Source organism: Gekko japonicus, unplaced genomic scaffold (assembly GCF_001447785.1).
Source record: "Gekko japonicus isolate JY-2015 unplaced genomic scaffold, Gekko_japonicus_V1.1 scaffold299, whole genome shotgun sequence".
Taxonomy (NCBI): domain Eukaryota; kingdom Metazoa; phylum Chordata; class Lepidosauria; order Squamata; family Gekkonidae; genus Gekko; species Gekko japonicus.
In genome coordinates, this window is record NW_015170896.1 from 509,716 (window position 1) to 528,128 (window position 18,413).

Here is an 18,413-nt window from a genome sequence, read left to right on the forward strand (position 1 = left end):
CCACATGTCACGGAAATGTCTTCGGTAGAGTTGCCAGGTGTGGGTCGGAAGATACCTGGAGACTTTGGGGGTGAATCTGGGAGAAGGTGGGGTTTGGAGAGGGGAGGGGCCTCAGCATGGTACAGTGACATGGAGTCCACCCTTCAAAGCAGCCATTTTCTCCAGGGGAGCTGATCTCTGCCGGCTGGAGATCAGTTATAAAAGCGGGAGATCCCCAGGCCCCACCTGGAGGCTGGCAACCATAGTCTTCGGACAGTGCTGGCTCTTCGGCTTTGAAACGGAGATGAGCACCGCAACCCTAGAGTCGGATTCGACTGGCTTTCGAGCAAGGGAACCTTTACCTTTTTGAATGAACAAAGTTTGAGTCCAGTTTTTTTTTTTTATTAACAAAGTTTGAGTCCAGTGACACCTTTAAGACCAGCAGTTTTATTAAAGATAACAACAAATTTAGAGTCCAATGGCACCTTTAAGACCAACAAAGGTTTATTCAAGGTATGAGCTTTCCTGTGTACGCACACTTCCTCAGATACACTGAACTACCCTGGGCAAACGTTCATCAGACTGCACCCTGGAAGCATAAGTCTGCAGGGGTTACATCCCACTGCAGCCGATGCCTGAAATGCATCCTGAGTCAGCAGATATGTATAGAAAAGGTTTTGAACTGCGAGGTGGAAAAAGGCCATCAAACGAGGTGCCCTTTTGCACAGTTTCGGGGCCTTTTAACCGCACGGGCTGCCCCGCTGGAACTTTCCCGGCGTGTGGAAGCTCCGGAAAGTAAAAGTTCCACCTTAAAAAAAACCCAGGTCCGCAGCCCTGGCGTGGGGGAGGGGGAAGTTGGCTGGAAAATACAAGCTGTGGGCGGGACTGGAATCTATTAATTTTTTAATGCCTAAACCACGCCTCCTCCGCTCACCAAGCCTCCCCCCCCTTTCTGGCAGCCAATGAAAAATAAGCGGAGCGAATGGAGGAGAAAGGGCCCCTTGAGGTGGCTGAGTGAAGTTGGTCGGAAACTTTGCTCTTTGGAAGAGGAAAAAGGGGGCGGGGGGGTAGAGTGGGGTTTGCAGCGTGAGAAACTGCAGAAGTGAGAAGCCAGCGTGTAGGAGCCCGGGTAAGCCGTTCAGGGACTCGATCTTCGTGATTACTGGGGAGTCCTCCTCGGGAGGAAAAGTTGGGGGTCAGTAGGAAAAAGCGGGGACTAGGGCATTTCATATTTTGGGGGCGGGGGTGGATTTTGGGGTGGGGGCGTATTGGTGTGATGGGGTGAGAGATTGTATCTCTGGGATGCTGCAGGCACTTTCGGGGGGGAGAGCTAGTAGAAGAGAGGGGCTTGGTTGTCCTGAAGTGGTTAGGTATGTGGGGGTTAGAAGGGATAGTTTGAGGTAGGGGGGAATGGGAGCTGGGCCGGTTGTGTGAAGTGATGGGGACTGATGTATGTATCTCTGGTTCATAATCTGGGAAGGAAGGACTGAGAACGAGGGTCCTTGTGTTCCTGAAGTGGTTAGGTATGTGGGGGTTAGAAGGGGTCGTTTGAGGTAGGGGGGAATGGGAGCTAGGCTGGTTGTGTGAAGTGAGGGGGACTGATGTATGTATCTCTGGTTCACAATCTGGGAAGGAAGGACTGAGAACGAGGGTCCTTGTGTTTTGCTAATGACATGGGGTAAAAACGTGTTTCATGGCGATAAATATAACTTGGTCCATATGCGCTAATTAAAAGTGCCCCCAAGGAAGAATTAATGTGTCAGTGAATCCTGGTGTGTGGTGTAAGTGCAAGGGGCTGTGTTGTGTGTGTTTTTGTCTGTTTGTGAGAGAGAGTGCGCATGCTTGTGCATAGGGTCTGAGAATCGCTTGTACAACTTGAGAAAAATCTTGTGAAGGGATGAGCGTGTGTGTCATGCAGGGGTTACATAAGTTTCCATGGATTACACATTCTTCTGTATGCATTGTGGTGAGCATGCCTCGAGACGTCTTTCCTGAATTAGGGTACATGTGAGGAGGCACGGAAGAGGCATGTGAACAAATGATATGGCTAAATTTTACACTGGGCAGAGCATGCTGAAATGTACATCAAGGAACTGTGCCTGGCAAAGAGTTTGTGTGTTTATGTTCTTCATTTATACTGCACCTTTCACCCCAATGGGGACCCAAAGCGCCTTACATTGTTCTCCTCCATTTTATCCTCACAGCAACCCAGCGAGGTAGGTTAGTCTGAGAACACGTGACCGGCCTGGGGTCACCTAGCAAGTCGCCATGGCTGAGTGGGGATTCGAACCTGGGTCTCCCAGATCCTAGAGCACACAGAAGTGAGAGTATGTGCTTCTTCATAGGGAAGTGTACTTGCAATGGAACAAGCACTGTACTAGCAAGTGTGCTCAGAAATGGAGGCACTGTGTGATGCGGGCTATTGGGTATATATGTGGTTGTTGGTAGCTTAGCCACTAGTATAGTGCTAGAGGATCTGGTCCGTAGGTCCCTTGCTGAAGGTAGCCATGTCGTTTGTGAAATCCGATGTGAGTCATCCTCACAAAGACCCCAGGAAGTTGCGTGGATCTTTCTGAGAATCTGTGACGTGTGGCAGCTTCGAAACCCACCACTTCCTCTTCTATCTGTCGCTTGTTGACATCAGCGGTTTTGCTAACACCGTTCAGCTCTGAAACAGCTTTTGACCTGGAACATGTGAAGTATGGGGAGATGGCCCCTGGGCATGGGCAAAGTATGTGTTCTTGAGCACAGAGTAACGGTTGACATGTGAGATTAAGTTGTAGGGGGCTTCGGCATCTCAGGAGAGTCTCCTTTTTAGCCCCTGCATGTCTTAATTTGGAAACTTAAGTCCTGCTGTTTGTCCCAGAAAGGCCATTGTGCCGTCTTGAGTCCCCTGACCACCAGCTTTATGGATGCTACCTCAGAGTGGTTCATCATATTGTACATTGTTTCTTTGAGGTGTGGAATGGAGTCCCCAAGCCTTGGCATCTGAACTCCGAGGCTCAGAGGCAACAGGCCCGCTTCAGAGTCTACACTTTGAGACAAATAGAAATGTTGTGTTTTGGATAGGAGGTCTGGGCTGGAATAGAGTTGCCAGTTGGCTGGGAAGAAATAAAGAGTCTGCCCTGTGGGGTTTTTTTTTGGGGGGGGGGACTTTTAAGAGCCACTTGAATGTGCCAAAATCAGCCTGTGAAACTTTTTGGAGAGCACAAACTAATCATCCCGCGCAGTCTGTATAATATTTCAAGGTGCTGGTGGCGGCTCTAGAGCGGGCTGGGCCGGTTGAAAAGTTGGCAGCCCTGCTAGGCAGGGTGTGGGGCTTGACAGGGCTGGAAGGCTGGGTGGAGGCACGCTATCAGTTGAAAGCAGGTGTCAAAGAGATAACCGAAAATCCTGGATCAGAGAGCCCTCGGTGGGCCCCGCTGCTGCTTCTCCTCACCCCCCACAACCAGCAAGGCCTTGAGTGAAGCTGGCACCCCCCAAGATGAGGGCTTGTGTTTCCCCAGCAACCCATCTGAGCACGACTGTGACCTCGACCACCGGGTTTCAGGGTGAAGGAAGAGGCTTTGGCCTCATCTATCTGGAAGGCTTTTTAAAAAAACAAACAAACCTTGTTCCTCGCAGGATGGCTGTGGAATGAGGCGGGAACAGGCCCCACCTAAAACAGACAGAACTCCTATTTCGTGTTTGTGTGCATGTCTCTCACTCTCTTTGACAGCTCTTTTTTTCCTGCCCCTCCCCACAGGAAGGCACCATGTCCCACAAAGGATGCCTCAGCGTCACCAAGTACTTCCTTTTCATCTTCAATGTCTTCTTCTTTGTGAGTATTTGGTTAGGGAGAGCAGGCCTGAGGCCTGGTCAGGTGGGCCTACGGGGGCCATTCCCAGGCACACTTTGATGGGTCAGGGGGGAGGACTGCGGTAGATCTTTAGCCAGTTAACCGCCTAGAGTTTTCACCCCTTTTCTGTTCTCTCCTCCTAACTCCAGATTCTTGGAAGCCTCCTCTTCAGCTTTGGTTTATGGATACTTTTTGACCAGAATAGTTTTGCATCCACCCTAGGTGAGTTCCCAAGGACTGTGACTCTTAACCTGCCCCTTTCCAGGCCCAGTGGGAACCAACCAACCAACCCAGGCGTCTCTGCTCCAGCCAACATCCATTGCTCCCACCCGTCCACTGACAGCTCCTCTTCCTTTTCTTTTTTGGGCTCCACATGGGAGAGGGAGAGAGGACGTTTGTTAGGTTTCCTGCATTGGATTCCACTGGACATGATCTGATAATCCAGAATTATTCCCCAGTCTCCCTCTGCAAGGGGGAAGGACAGGGAAGTATTCCTTCAAGTGAAACTTGAGTATATTACAAAGCCAGCTTGGATTGATGCGTCTGTTCCTCTTTTCTCCAGGGTCCTCAGTTTTTGCGTTGAAGATCTGGTCCTATATTTTCTCTGGGGTGGGCATCCTCACAATGCTGATGGGATTCCTCGGGTGCCTGGGCTCCCTCAAAGAAGTCAAGTGTATGCTGGGATTTGTAAGTAATGTAGGGAGCTGGTACTCGAAAGTTCCCTAGGAACAGTCAATGAGGTCTAGGCTCAGAGCAGAGCATTCTGGGAGTTCGGGGTTTCCTACAAGCAGGGCTCTGAACACAGAGATTCCATTAAGCCATCAAGGAATTAAGAATGGGGTAGACTTCATGGCAATGCCACAGTCACAGTGCAACCCTCTCAAGACCAGTGTTCCCTCTAAGCTGAGTTAGTGTGAGCTAGCTCACAGTTTTTTAGCCTCCGGCTCACACATTTTTGCCTTAGCTCAGGAAGGAGGGCTCCAGAGGAGACTAATTTATACAGTAGCCAAATTGCTCGCTCACAACTTGAATGCCAGGAGCTCACAGAGGAGAATTTTTGCTCACAAGACTCCGCAGCTTAGAGGGAACATTGCTCAAGACTCATGGGACTATTTTTATTCTTCCTCCGGCACATTTTATAACATTGCACCATTGTTGATTACAAAGCTGAGTTCACTTTTTTTGACGGGGCACTTCTACTATGGGTAGAAAAATGAACGGCTTAAACATTGCTTCCTTAGTGAGTGGGGACTCTAGTCAATGTAATCAGAAACACATTGCCCAACAATTGCAAGAGGAAACGAACTTATATGTATTTAGGTACTTCACTTATACCCCACTGGTATACCCCAATGTAAGCCACCTTGAGTTCCCATCGGGAAGACAGAGAAATGCCTCATATTTGCCTTGCTGTACTGAATATTGTTATGAAGCCAATCCACATGAGCAGAAGATCATGTGGCACAGAGTTCCTAGGCACTGTCTTTTCAGCCTGAAGGTGGCAAACTGCATGTGTGAATACTGTCCTGGTGTGGGGGATAATCCCTGTATGTAGAAAGTTAGCATATCAAGCAGTGTAGGTTAGATCGCCTTCCCAGATACATGACTTTTTGTAAGGGGAGAACATTTGCAAGGTAGGAAACGCAAATGTGAGTTTCTGTCCAGCCACCCCCCCATTCCTGCCTAGGTACAGTCCCAGGAATCTTCCATGATTTATTTCCTTGTATAGATTGGCACATTTAGGATTTTGTTGTAGTAGTATCTGTTTAACGTGTATATTTTGAAACAGACATCACAGCATCTTAAATATGACATTTAGCTTTTTCAAGCTTTTCTCTCGTGGCTCCTTTTTTTGAAAAGGCGGTAGTAAAAATTAAAAGAAAAAGAAAATAGGCACATCCCCCTCTTCCCTCACAAAGTGCCTGAGGTTCACTGGCCTGTCTTTCTCTTGTCAACAGTACTTTGCCTTCCTGCTGCTTCTCTTTGTTGCTCAAATCGCCATTGGAATTTTGGTGTATACACAGCGCGACACGGTGAGTCATGCCATGAGGGAACTTGCGAGTACAGGCGCTTACATCCCATGGGAAGGACACCTTTCTCTATTTATTTAGTATGTTTTTAGCCTGCTCTTCCCCAGGAGGAACTCAGGGGCAGCAGTATACATTGTTCTCCCCTCCTCGCAACAGCTCTGTGAGGCCGGGTGAGGCGGATAGAAAATGGCTGGGCCAGATCACCCAGTAAACTTCACGGCAGAGTAGGAATTTGAACCCAGATCCTAGTCTGACAGTCTTAGTTTTCAACACAGAATGGAAGCCAATCTGCGCACACAGAGAAATTATGGGGTTCTTTCCTTACATTTTTCCTTACATTTTTGTATGTCCGGTCTCAGTTTGCTTCCCTTTACAGCTTAGGGAAATTGAGTGAGGAGAGAATTACCAAGGTACACAGAGGTTGTTCATGCACCCTGTCCCTGTTCTTGGGTTTCGTTGATGGGGAAGAGGGTGGAGCACAAGGGGAAGGAAACTGCCAACTGGTTTGGGAAATTCCTAGACATGTGGGGGTGGTGCGTGGGGAGGAACTGACGTTTCTCCTAGGCTCTATGGTATACCATAGAATCCACGCTGCAAAGAAGCCATTTTATCCAGGGGAACTGATTTCTGGGCATCAGGTGTAATTTTGAGAGAATTCCGGGCCCCACCTGGGAATCCAAAAGGAAAGTGGCTGGGGTTTCAAGGGGATTGTTGTACTCTTGGTTTTAGTAGTTGTATTCTTCCATGTGGGGAACGGAGGTGGCTGGTAAAGGAACAGCTGGTATCCCTAGGCCCTGTGGACCTATTTGGCCAAGTCAGCTTGGGAACTGGGATATTGCTACAGAGATCATAAGAGCATTGTGAGTCTTGTCTTGGAGGTGGGGCAAGGTGCTACTGTGAGGTACCTTCCTTTATCCTGTTTTTTCTGCTACCACACAGATCCATGTGAGAGTCAGAGTCTATGTTGGTGAGATAATTCAAAATTACAAGTTGAACGGGTCACTCACAGATAAGGAGGAGAGCTGGGATGTTGTACAGGAGCAGGTAAGATACTTCAGGAGCAGGGCTATTTTTGGGCAGGAACGCACAAGAATGGAGTTCTGGCTGGCTCCTGAGTTGGCCACGCCCAGCAGGAACTCATTAGCATAAGCCACACCCAACAGCAGACACTCATTAGGATTGGCTACATTAGGGGTGTGTGGCCTAACATGCAAAGAAGTTCCTGCTACAAAAAAAGCCCTGGGTTTTGACAACAAAGTAAACAGAATAAGAAGCAAAAGGTGGGTGTGGTTGGATGACCACACTTCTGGTAACATGTGGGGTGTGGCCTAATAGGCTAATGAGCTGTGCTGTCAGGGGTGTGGCCTAATATGCATATTTTTTCTGCTGTTGTGTGTGGCCTAATATGCTAATGAGTTCCTGCTGGGCTTTTTCTACAAAAAAAGCCCTGTCCAGGAGCAATGTGCACCTCAAGTTTCTCTGCCCCCTCGGGGAAGGGGCTCTTGGGTTAATGTTCGACCTCTCCATATACAGCATTGCAAGGCAGAGGTAATGGGAAACAGCTGAGAGGTTGGAGAGCTGATAGCTGCTAGAGTCGACCGTGCTGATCAGCTACATCAGGGTCCCCAACCTTTCCGAGCCTGTGAGCACTTTTGGAATCCTGACACAGCATTGTGGGCCCAGTCGCAAAATGGCTGCCGCAAAAGGTGGAGCTATCCACAAAATGGCTGCTGACACTTCAGTCACCAGTGAAGATCCTTGTTGTGCAGTGGCAACTGCTGACAAAGCAGTGTTTTTAAAAATCTGCACAGCCAAGGAGGAGAGCTGGGACGTTGTACAGGAGCAGGTAAGATACTCCAGGAGCAATGTGCACCTCAGGTTTCTCTGCCCCCTTGGGGAAGGGGCTCTTGGGTTAATGTTCGACCTCTCCATATACAGCATTGCAAGGCAGAGGTAATGGGAAAGAGCTGAGAGGTTGGAGAGCTGCTAGCTGCTAGAGTAGACCGTGCTGATCAGCTACATCAAGGTCCCCAACCTTTCCGAGCCTGTGAGCACTTTTGGAATCCTGACACAGCATTGTGGGCCCAGTCGCAAAATGGCTGCCGCAAAAGGTGGAGCTATCCACAAAATGGCTGCTGACACTTCAGTCACCAGTGAAGATCCTTGTTGTGCAGTGGCAACTGCTGACAAAGCCGTGTTTTTAAAAATCTGCACAGCCAATCAGCTCCAGTGGCCAATCAGAAGCCTTGCTGGGTAAAAGCCCTGCCCATTTTCTAAAAACACTTGGCAGGTGCCAGGAAAGGTGTTGATGCTGGAGACCCCCCCCCAACCTAGATGGACAAATGGTCTGTTTCAGTAGAAGGTGTCTTTGTCTGTTCTTATTTATGTTTGCCCTCTGGTTATTACCTGCTAGCAGCGACCTTGTTCGTGGCTCGCATTTCAGACCTTCCCCGACTTCTGCTCCTCATGATCCCTGCTCCGCATTTCCCCCCCCCAGTTCCAGTGCTGTGGATGGAATTCCTATGTAGACTGGCGAGAAAACCATGTGGTGGCCAGCAATGGCTCCTCCATCTATCCTTGCTCCTGCCGAAACCGGTCTCAGGCTGGCCAGCCGCTGACCAACAACACAGGGACCCCCAAGCCTCCAGAGCGCCCTGAAGGTTTCTGTGTTGCCCAGGGAGAGTGGCCCGTCTACAAGGAGGTAAGTAGCATGGGCGTGGCTCTAGGAGAAATTTGTAACCCCCTCGTTCTCCCTCACTCAGTCCCTTTTTTTAACACACTCTTGTCCTTATTGTAGGGCTGCATGGCCAACGTCCAGAACTGGCTTGCCAATAATATAATCACCATTGTGGGACTCTGTCTTGGAATTGCTCTCATGGAGGTAAGAGATGTGGATTTGCTCTGGGAAGCTGGCATGGCTCTAGGCTCTCCCACAGTGCTGCAGTTGCGTAAGCGGAGGAGGCAGTCTTGTCGCTCTGTCCGTGAATATCTGTTAGAACCATTCACCTGGCAGCTCCCCTCCCCTCCAGTAGGGGTGCTAGCTTCTAAAGAAAGCCAGGCAGGCAGTCCTACTAACCCTTATAGAATTGGAAGGGCCAGTTCCAGGTTTGGGTAGGCCCTGGGCAAAGAGTGCCCAGCCTAGGGTTGCTAGGCTCATTGGAAACACTAGTGGGGAGATGGGGAAGACGTTCTGGGAGCGGGAAGTGATGTTGCACAGTGTGCCTACGTCACCTGGAAGTGATGGAGGCACATCGGGGGTGATGCTGTGGTTTTTGGGCAAAACTCTATGGTAAAATCAGCCTCAAACCATTGAGTATTGCCCAAAAACCAGAGTGTCCCCCCACGATGGCACTGATATGCCTACATCACTTCTGGGTGACGTAAGCACGTCATTTTTATTTTCCCACAGTGTCACTGTTTGGGGTGTGTGTGTTTTTCTTCCGCTGACCAGCTGGTCGGCAACAGGCAGAAGCCCACAAAACCCGGGGGATCCCCCGCCCCCAACTGGGGAACGGCAACCCTACCTCAGCCCCTCTCCCTACCACCAGTCCTCTCACTCATGACTCCCTTCCTTCCTGCCCACCTGCATGACCCCCACCTACTCACAAGCCCTCTCACTACCCACAGTCGTAGCTACTCAGAATCATCACATGGATGCCCTTTCCCTATTGGTACTGGGCAGTGAGCGCAGCTGGGAATACCACTGTTGTGGACACCAGGAGTGCTTCCACTATGCAGCGCCAGCACAGCTTTCTCCGGTGGCTTGTTGAGCAGCATGTGCAGCCAGGAGTACGGGTGATGGAGCACTCGAAAGTTACTGAGTGTGCAGAGTGGCAGTGGGTCCCACCGAAAGCCCTGGACCCCAGCAGTTGCCCCACCTCAGGGTATGCTGAGGCCAGCCCTGAGCGTTGGCCCTGTAAAGGCAGGAAAAGAGCAGAGGGGACCCCACAGCCTCAGCGTCTAGTAAAACTGGAAAGCTGCCATTGGCTGCAGTTCTGGAAAGGTAAGGAGTGGTGTCCCTCAGGCCCTTTGTGGTAAAACCCCTACGTACTGAGAGCCAGTTTGGTGTAGTGGTTAAGTGCACGGACTCTAATCTGGGAGAACCGGGTTTGATTCCCCACTCCTCCACTTTCACCTGCTGATGTGACCTTGGGTCAGTCACAAGCTCTGGCACAGCTGTCCTTGACAAAGAGCCGTTTGTGTCAGAGCTCTCTCAGCCCCACCCACCTCACAGGGTGTCTGTTGTGGGGAGGGGGAGGGAAAGGAGTTTGTAAGCCGCTCTGAGACTCCAAGTGAAGGGCGGGGCATAAATCCAATCTCTTCTTCTTCTACTACTACTTTGCATTGAAAATTTAAAAACGGGAAACCGGTGAGGTTTTAGACCAGAGCTGCTAATAAAGTTGGTGACAGTGTGTAGCTTTAGAGTTTTTCCATCATTGGTTTCTTCAAAAAAGGCACTAGAAGGGAGAGGAGGGGTTCTTTGTGGCTGCACTCCCTACAGCAGCCATCAGATGGTGTTTCAAGCAGAATGGGAAATGGGTCGATGCTGCCCCTTGAGGAGTGTGCCACTAGAGAGGGTCACTGAGGAGAAACCGTTAAGAGGTGGTTACAGAACAATCCCAGTCTTGGCCTCTAGACCCTGCCGGCTGACTCTAGAGCAGGGGTCCCCAGCCGTTTTGAGGCTGTGAGGACCTTTGGGATTCTGACACAGGGTGGTGAGCGCAAACACAAAATGGCTGCCACAGGAGGTGGAGCCAACCGCAAGATGTCAGGGAGGGAGGTTACGCAGAACTCTAATAAATAACTCTTCAAGATTCCAGGTGGAAGTTCTGTTTAACAGGATGCCTTTTAAAATGAATATAGTGTTTACAAATATTTCCTTGCATGGACACAGCTTATGTTCAGTCACACAGTGAAGAGCCTGGTGTTGTGGAGGCAGCCACTGCCGAATCTGCACAGCCAATCACAAGCCATGTTGGGGGCCTCTGCTCTAGAATGTGTGTGTGCAGGGGTGGGCAGGGTGTTTCTCCTTCCTGCTTTAAACCTTTCTTATAGTTCCTGCAGCTCTGGTGCAGGATGCTGATCAGCGTGCTGGAGCACAGGGACTTGCATAGTGGTGGCTCCCAGGAGATACTCTACTTCCCCAGCAGGTGGCACATGGGAGTGTGACTATATTATATATATATATGCATGGATATGTTTAGCTTTCTAGCATGCTTTATACCTGTGGTATATGGTGGGTACCCCCCCATGCATTTTGTATGGATGGTGCATATATGGCCATTGTATGGGCCATACATGTATGGGAAAGCCACTAACTTTGCCAGGTGTATGGGGGCCAGGAAACTGGCAACAATCTTCAGGCCCTTTTGCAGTGTTTGAGTTTGTGTACTTGCAAAGTGGATGACTAGCAAAGTCTCTGTTTCCTGGTATTGGCTTTGTGTGTGTACTTGGGCCATGCATGGAGATTTCGTCCCTAGATGGGGGGTGGCCCTGAGGTGGCTTTTTTCCCTAACTAGCAGTTGTTTTAGAGAACTGCACTTAAACTCCGTGCTTACACTGATCATCTGGGAAAGCAAACTGTAGCTGTTAGTAGTGCTGCAAAGCCAGGAACTGATGCACAGACCCTCTCATGCACGGCTGATAATCCAAGATGGATCTCAGCAGGGAAGCGAACAGTGTCCTCAGCCACAGATTGAGAGATGGGGGGGGAGAGACCAAGCAAGTCCGAACTCTTGCATTAGAAACAGCAGCCTTCTGGGTAAGACTCTTGGTCCCCCTAGCCTAGTACTGGCTGCTATACCAGTTTGGTGTAGTGGTTAAGAGCACAGACTCTAATCTGGGAGAGCCAGGTTTGATTCTTCACTCCTCCTGTGACCCTGGGTCAGTTACAAGTTCTTTCAGAGCTGTTCTCTCAAGAGCAGTCCTCGAAAGAGCTCTCTCGGCCCCACCTACCTTACAGCGTGCCTGTTGTGGGGAGGGGAAGGAGATTGTAAGCCACTCTGAGACTCTTGAGTGAAGGGCAGGGTATAAATCCAACCTCTTCTTCTTTATTCTAACTAGCAGGGGCTCTCTGTGGTCTCAAACAGAGACTTTTCTCAACCCTTGAGATCCTCTCACTGGAGGTGCCAGCTCATGAACTCGGGGCTTTCAGCATGTGTTCTGCCCCTGTTCCCATGCCTCCCTGGAAAATGTTCCGACTCCTGTCATCTAGGTGTCGCCTGAGCGGGGAGATGGGACTTCCTTCCCCACCATCCTTCCTGCTCTCCCCACCGTTGCCTCCTGCTAGAAACAGCTGCTGCGTCTCTGGTCTGTTGGGGCCCTTTTATCTCGTGAACTGAACATGCCCGAAAAAGGTTTAGTGTGAATCATCCCACAGGGACATCCAGCTTCCCTGGACTTGCTAGGCCAAAGCCAGCTGTTGAGCAGATACAGGCTTTGTGCATTGTCTGCTCAGCTTGGCGGCTGGATTCCCCCTGCCCTGCCCCGCCCCAATACAAACTTTCAGACATGTCTCCGAGTGTGTGTGGCTGTTCGTTTTTTGCGCTGGTTGGTGTTGTCGGCTCTACAAAGCGACACGCTCCAGAGCCAGTGCATGCGCGCCTGTCTCAAGCTCCTTCCTGGCCTTTCTGCGTAGTAACTCTCCCCCTCCCGGTCTGTTTTAACCCATTGCTTCCTGTGGCACAGGGACATTTACCTGGAGTACTGGCAAGGTAACTATTCCAGGCAGTTACAGGAGTTGGGGTTTTGGGTGGGGTGGGGGTCGAGAGTTTCTCGCCGGGTCTATTGGGGATTTAGCGGCTGTGTACCTATCTGAATCGGCACCTCCCCCCGCAACTACTCCCCTTTCCTCCCTGCAGATGAATGGCATGTACCTAGCATCTGTTGCGCTTGGCGAAGAGAGCTCTGATGCCCTCGAAGGGTTAAGAGAGGAAGTTAGGAGAGGACTCAGGATCTGACCTGGCCCTGGACTGGGCAGCAGTGCAGTTGCAGTGATCTGATCAGCCGGCTGGGAGAAGTAGTGAGAGAGAGAGAGAGAGAGACAGAGAGAGAGAGAGACAACGAACAGCAGAGAGCAATAAAGGGCATTTTTAAAAGCCTGCAAGGCAACAGGGAGTTCACAGTGCGGTTATTTCATTGGAGGGATAAACACGGCAGGGAGGGCTCTTAATTCAAGAAGTACTATTAATAACTACCTTCCCTGAAGTGTGTACTGCATTATTCAGTCCCTTTATCTCCTATTCTTCCCTTTCCATCCTTATCTGCTGAAGGACTTAAGCAAACAGTCAGGGACACCACCTCTTCTGGATTCCAGAGCTCACATCTGGAGCAAGTAAAACGGAGGCTAAGCCCTCTGCATGTACCTAGAGTGCATTTGCCTTGCCCCTGCTGTGTAATTACTGCCTGCCCATTCGCATCTGGGAAGGGTTTACAGGTCAGAGGTCAGGGATGCAAGTTAACTCTGAGCTTTTGGGGCCTTGTCGTAAGTCATGCTGTGGCTTTGCTTTTAAACAAACAGGACCCTCCTCCCGATCCTGAAATTAAATTCTGGGTTTCTTCCTGTATGCCACATCCATTTATAAATTGGGGCAGCGGACAGAGATGTTCCATACAGCTAATTGGTGGCAGAAAGGACCATCAGGTAGCAGCCGGCATGTGGCGACCCCTGCAGGGGTTTTCAAGGCAAGAGAGGAAGAGAGGTTGGCCTGCCTCTGCATAGCAACCCTGGTTTTCCTGGGTGGTCTCCCATCCAAGTACTCACCAGGGCTGACCCTGCTTAGTTTTTGAGAGCTGGGGAGATTAGGTTAGCCTAGGCCGTCCTGGTCAGGGTATGCAGGTAACTAATTTCCACTGTTGTCTCCAAGCTCTAAGATGATCTTTTGCCCCCCTCCCCAGAGCAGCAGAAAACAAGAATGCACCACAGATCCTTTGATACCGTTCCTGGCCTTCAAGCCACGCCTTCGCTTGAGCCAGCCCTCGGAATGCCTTCTCATGACCCTCCCCCGTCATCAGTGACCTGGTATCTTTCTTAGCCGCTCAGGGTGGCTGCTGGCAGCCCTGGCCTATCTGCCCTCTTCCCTTATGACCCTGTGCACAGGGTGGAACAGGAAGAGCAGTGGCAGCCAGGACTGGGCATGCACAAGGCAGCCCCTGCGGGGGCACTGACTGACACACCCTCCTGAATCACTGCGGTTCAGGCAAATCCTGGGTTCGGTAGATCCTGCTGCTTCCACGGCTGAAGTACAGACAGGCCTGTGCAAAGAATATTGTGGGCCGCAAAGCAGCACGGGGTAAACTTGCAGGCATGGTGTGCTTGTACCAGCCACCTCCTGACTCTGTGTGCAAGATAGGAGAGGGAAATGGAGCTAGAGCGGGCTCTGGAGAGCTCAGAATAAAGGCAAAGGCTCCCTTGCTCGAAAGCCAGTCGAGTCCGACTCTAGGGTTGCGGTGCTCATCTCCATTTCAAAGCCGAAGAGCCAGCGCTGTCCGAAGACGTTTCTGTGGTCATGTGGCCGGTGTGACTAAACACCAAGGCACACGGAACGCTGTTACCTTCCCACTGAAGTGGTACCTATTTATCTACTTGCAGTTTCTTGCTTTCGAACTGCTAGGTTGGCGCCATCAAGTTGCAACTGACTCACGGCACCCTCAGGACCATGGCGTTTGCAAGGGAAGAGACAAGCAGAGATGGTTTGCCATCACTTGCCTCTATGTAGCCGCCCTGCACTTTCTTGGCGACACTGTTCCCTCTAAGTTGAGTTAGTGTGAGCTAGCTCACAGCTTTTTTAGCCTCCGGCTCACACGTTTTTGTCTTAGCTCAGGAAAGACAGCTCCAGAGCAACCTAATTCATGCAGTAGCCAAATCACTCGCTCACGTTAATCCCAGTAGCTCACAAAGCAGAATTTTTGCTCACAGGACTCCACAGCTTAGAGAGAGTATTGCTTGGCGATCTCCCATCTAAGTACTAACCAGGGTCAATCCTGCTCAGCTCCCAAGTCCTGACAAGCTCGGCCCAGACTGAGCTCTCAGGCAGTCAGCTAGGCAGTGTTTTATCCAGGAGATGCGGGTTCAGAATGAGCCACTTTTATAAATCTAACATACCACACATGTTCTTCCCCCAGCCTCAAACGCCTCATCTGGAAAAAAAAGAGGGTGGTGGTGGTAGGAACGGTTTACTTCATTGGGGCCGCGGTTCGAAAAATGAGAGGTTTGGATCACCCTCCAGACAAGGAATGTGTCCTGTAGCTGCTGAAGGTTTTCCTCTGTATTTGGCCTTGGATTTACACAGCATTTGGTTGTAAAAAAACAGTGAAAGGAGGTGGTGGGAAGAGGGGAATGGACTCCTTCCCCTTCTTCTGGGACTCAAAGAACAAACGCAGCCGTCCACAAAATGTGATAACCTCCCTGATATAACTTGTGGGCTTGACCATTTGGATGAGTGGCGTCCCACCGATGAATCCCCTTTTGGATGACATAGATCAGTGGTGGCGAACCTACAGCACGGGTGCCAGAGGTGGCATTCAGAGCCCTCTCTGTGGGCACGCGTGCCATCGCCCCAGCCAGGCCCAGACCATCATTAAAGTGTCAAATTCTCTGCCAAATAATTTTAAGTAAATGAAGCATTTGGGATTGCGTTCCTTACTTTGTTTGGATCATCTTAAGTTAATGTACGAGTTGTTTTTTCTTAAGTAAAACCTCAGTATTCAGGTTGAATTGCTGTGTTGGGACTTTGCGATAAATAAGTGGGTTTTGGGTCGGAGTTTGGGCACTCAGTCTCTAAAAGGTTCGCCATCACTGACATAGATTATATTGATACTGCTGATATCAGAAATGATTCAAAGATGGAACTGAAGCCCCTCTTAATTCCCACCCCCCCCCCCCCCGAAGCCCCTCTTAATTACCTCCCCCCCCCCCACAGCTCTTCCTGATGACGCTATCGATGTTTCTGTGTAAGACCATCGGGCCCAACTACGACAAGCTCGCCCGCTATTCCTAGGAGACACATCTCAGCTTCCCGGATTCTCCGTCTTTTAAGGGCTGCCTCGGAATTCACTCCTTCCAGTTCACGCATTCCACCACAGGAGTTTAAAGCAGCGCTTGTTGGGCTGCGAGGTACTTTGAACAGGTTTCTCTGCCTAGTTTTATATTCACCCTGGTACAAAGTGTGGGTTTGAGTCTAACCTTGTCTTGGCAAATGAAGCGTAAACCTTCAAGACCTGCAGGCCCCAGCAAGAAACGGAACCTGCCAAAACCTGCCGAGTTCTTCACAGAACAAACATATGACTCCTGATTCACCGGCAAAACCCTTTCCCCCCAAAAATGTACGGACTATCTCCAAAGTCAAATCGGTACCCCCCCGCACTGTGATACTGTTTTGCATTTTAACGTCCGTCAGAGATGGAGCCTGCTTCAGCGTGAAGAAAACTTGTTTTATAGCAAGGTTACCACTGCCAGTCCCCGATGGCTCATCACATTCAAACTGGGAAGCTGCAGAACGGGACGTCTCAAAGCAGTATACACACATCAGTATTTTAAAATGTTTGGGTAAGTCGGAGTGGGGTCGTCTGCTAGCTCTTAGTCTTTTTACCCAATAATCTACCATGATAAACTGGGGGGGGGGGTCCCCCGCTCTTGCCAGCAGGAGCCTGTAACCTTCCTTCTTTTAAGTTTCTTTCGGTATTGAGAGCAATCTGATTTTTAACACATGCCTTTTAAATAGCTGACATTCCAGTGAGAGGTAGTAAAACACAAAGGATGACCCCCCAGCTGGTGAGCCTTGCTTTTAAGTGGGAACGTTGAGGCCAGGGTGCATTCGCTGGACCACTTATTTGGTGCTTGGGCTTCTGTGCAGTGCGCTACAGGCGACAGGAGGTTTACCTGAGGAGTCTTGTGAATGTGTCCCAATCTGGGACCAGCACATGGGGAGAACCTCTCCTTAACGCCATGCCAGTGCATAAGGTCTTGACCTCAGCCTGACTTCACCAGCGCCTAGAGGAAAACGATTCAAATGCCCCAGTTTTAAACTTCACCCTCCTGCTCCCTACAGCCATCTCTAAACATTCCTAGCTGTAAGGCCCTTTTCTGGCCCCAGATTCTCCCTCTATTTTCCTTTTGTAATTGCCGATATGCATATTAAGATTATTGGACTTGTCACAAAGGTTTTCCCATCATGTTTTTGCTCCATCACAGCCCTTTGCCTACGCTTCTACCATGCATGCACACGCTCACAGCTCCTCGTGTGTGCAGAAACACCCCGGGGTACAGTCAGCTCCCACACAAAGGGTTCTTCCTCTAGTTCAGCCGCAGGAGCAGATCCATAACCACATTCTCATAGGAGTGAGACTGTGACCTGGATGATACAGGGGAAAGCCTTTGCTTGCATAGGCTATGTGCGCACTGGTGCTTGCCCAGAGACTTTGATAGGGCCTCGCGCTCCCGTATCACATTCTCGGCAAGGGTTATGGGCCTGCTCTTGTTGAGCTCCAAGCTAGGGTGAGCAACTGTTTGTCAAGCTTTTTTTTTTTTTTGTCTTCTGTCTACCTTAATAGCCACACGGTGACAGGTGCACATACTTGTAAAAGTTAAGATATGTACGAACGGATGCAGGTAATCATGAATGGTTAAGATGGTGGCATTGTGAAAGGACCACACAGGTTTTGAAAGGATAGGGGGTGGAACAGGGTACATATATCATTTCACCCTTCTCTTTAGCTGTTTTCTGTCATTTTAACAGTATTTGGATTTTTTTGTAACGTAGTCTTCATTTGTAAATAAAAAAAATAGATCCACAAATGATCGTTTGTGGTACTGGTTTGTATGTGGAGCCATAGAAGGCTGAACCAACACTGGCCCCAGTCACACGGGCCGGATATTGTGGGGGGGAGGCGTGGCTCTGTTTGCCCTGGAGCGAACTACCGCGCGACAGCCGGATCAAACGTCCCGCCGACGTCCCGTGGTTGGGGGGAGGTGCCGATCGCACCGCCGCGGGGGTTGTGTTTTTTTTTTTTAACCTAAGTGTTCACATGCGCCGTTGGCACCCGGATGCCACGAGCTAACACCGGAAACATGATCTGACGCCCGCCCTTGCCCCGTGGTGTCTGGAAACTAGTACCTCGGAGGTACTAGTTTTTTACAGCACATCTTAGGAGTGAAGCCTCGGGTGAGCCACGGGAGCTCTACGCTTCCCAGATGTGGCGGTGAGATCGCGCCTGGAAAATCTGCCTATCTTCTGTCTCTAGCGTGCCTAATGCTCCGTGTGACCGGGGCCAGAGATAGGCAGAGGGATGACTTCCATTGAAGGACCAAGAGCCACACCCCTTAACTCTGGTTGGTCAGATTTGCCCGCTTGCTTGCTTTCAGCAATAAAAGAGCCTTCTGCTTGAATATACTGCTTGGCCAAATCAGTCCTTGGAAAGGACAAGTTCAAAACTCAGTAAAAGTGCAGAATCTGATGCCAGGGGACAGACCCCCTTTAAGAGGAGAGCAATCCAATTCAGAGAGAATACATCACCTCATGCCCCAAGGCAGTAACTCTCTAAAGGCATCTGCTAGGTGACAGCATCAG

At 50.2% G+C, this 18,413-nt stretch overlaps 1 protein-coding gene across 1 annotated transcript; it reads left to right on the plus strand.

Moving 5' to 3' along the window:
- Positions 1 to 948: 948 nt before the first annotated feature.
- On the plus strand, positions 949 to 17,659 carry CD37 (CD37 molecule). Its single transcript, XM_015418536.1, has 9 exons — positions 949 to 1,108; positions 3,725 to 3,799; positions 3,967 to 4,039; positions 4,380 to 4,504; positions 5,776 to 5,850; positions 6,787 to 6,891; positions 8,345 to 8,548; positions 8,645 to 8,728; positions 15,768 to 17,659. The coding sequence occupies exons 2-9, from the start codon at positions 3,734 to 3,736 to the stop codon at positions 15,843 to 15,845; spliced, it is 810 nt and encodes a 269-aa protein (XP_015274022.1). The 5' UTR covers positions 949 to 1,108; positions 3,725 to 3,733; the 3' UTR covers positions 15,846 to 17,659.
- The last annotated feature ends 754 nt before the right edge of the window (positions 17,660 to 18,413 follow it).

What these genes read in the sequence shown, in the direction of transcription:
- CD37 (XM_015418536.1), top strand. Translation starts at nt 3,734, where the DNA reads ATGTCCCACAAAGGATGCCTCAGCGTCACCAAGTACTTCCTTTTCATC. An exon ending in TGTATACACAGCGCGACACG is followed by an intron (nt 5,851 to 6,786) that starts GTGAGTCATGCC and finishes GCTACCACACAG; the next exon opens with ATCCATGTGAGAGTCAGAGT. An exon ending in TTGGAATTGCTCTCATGGAG is followed by an intron (nt 8,729 to 15,767) that starts GTAAGAGATGTG and finishes CCCCCCCCACAG; the next exon opens with CTCTTCCTGATGACGCTATC.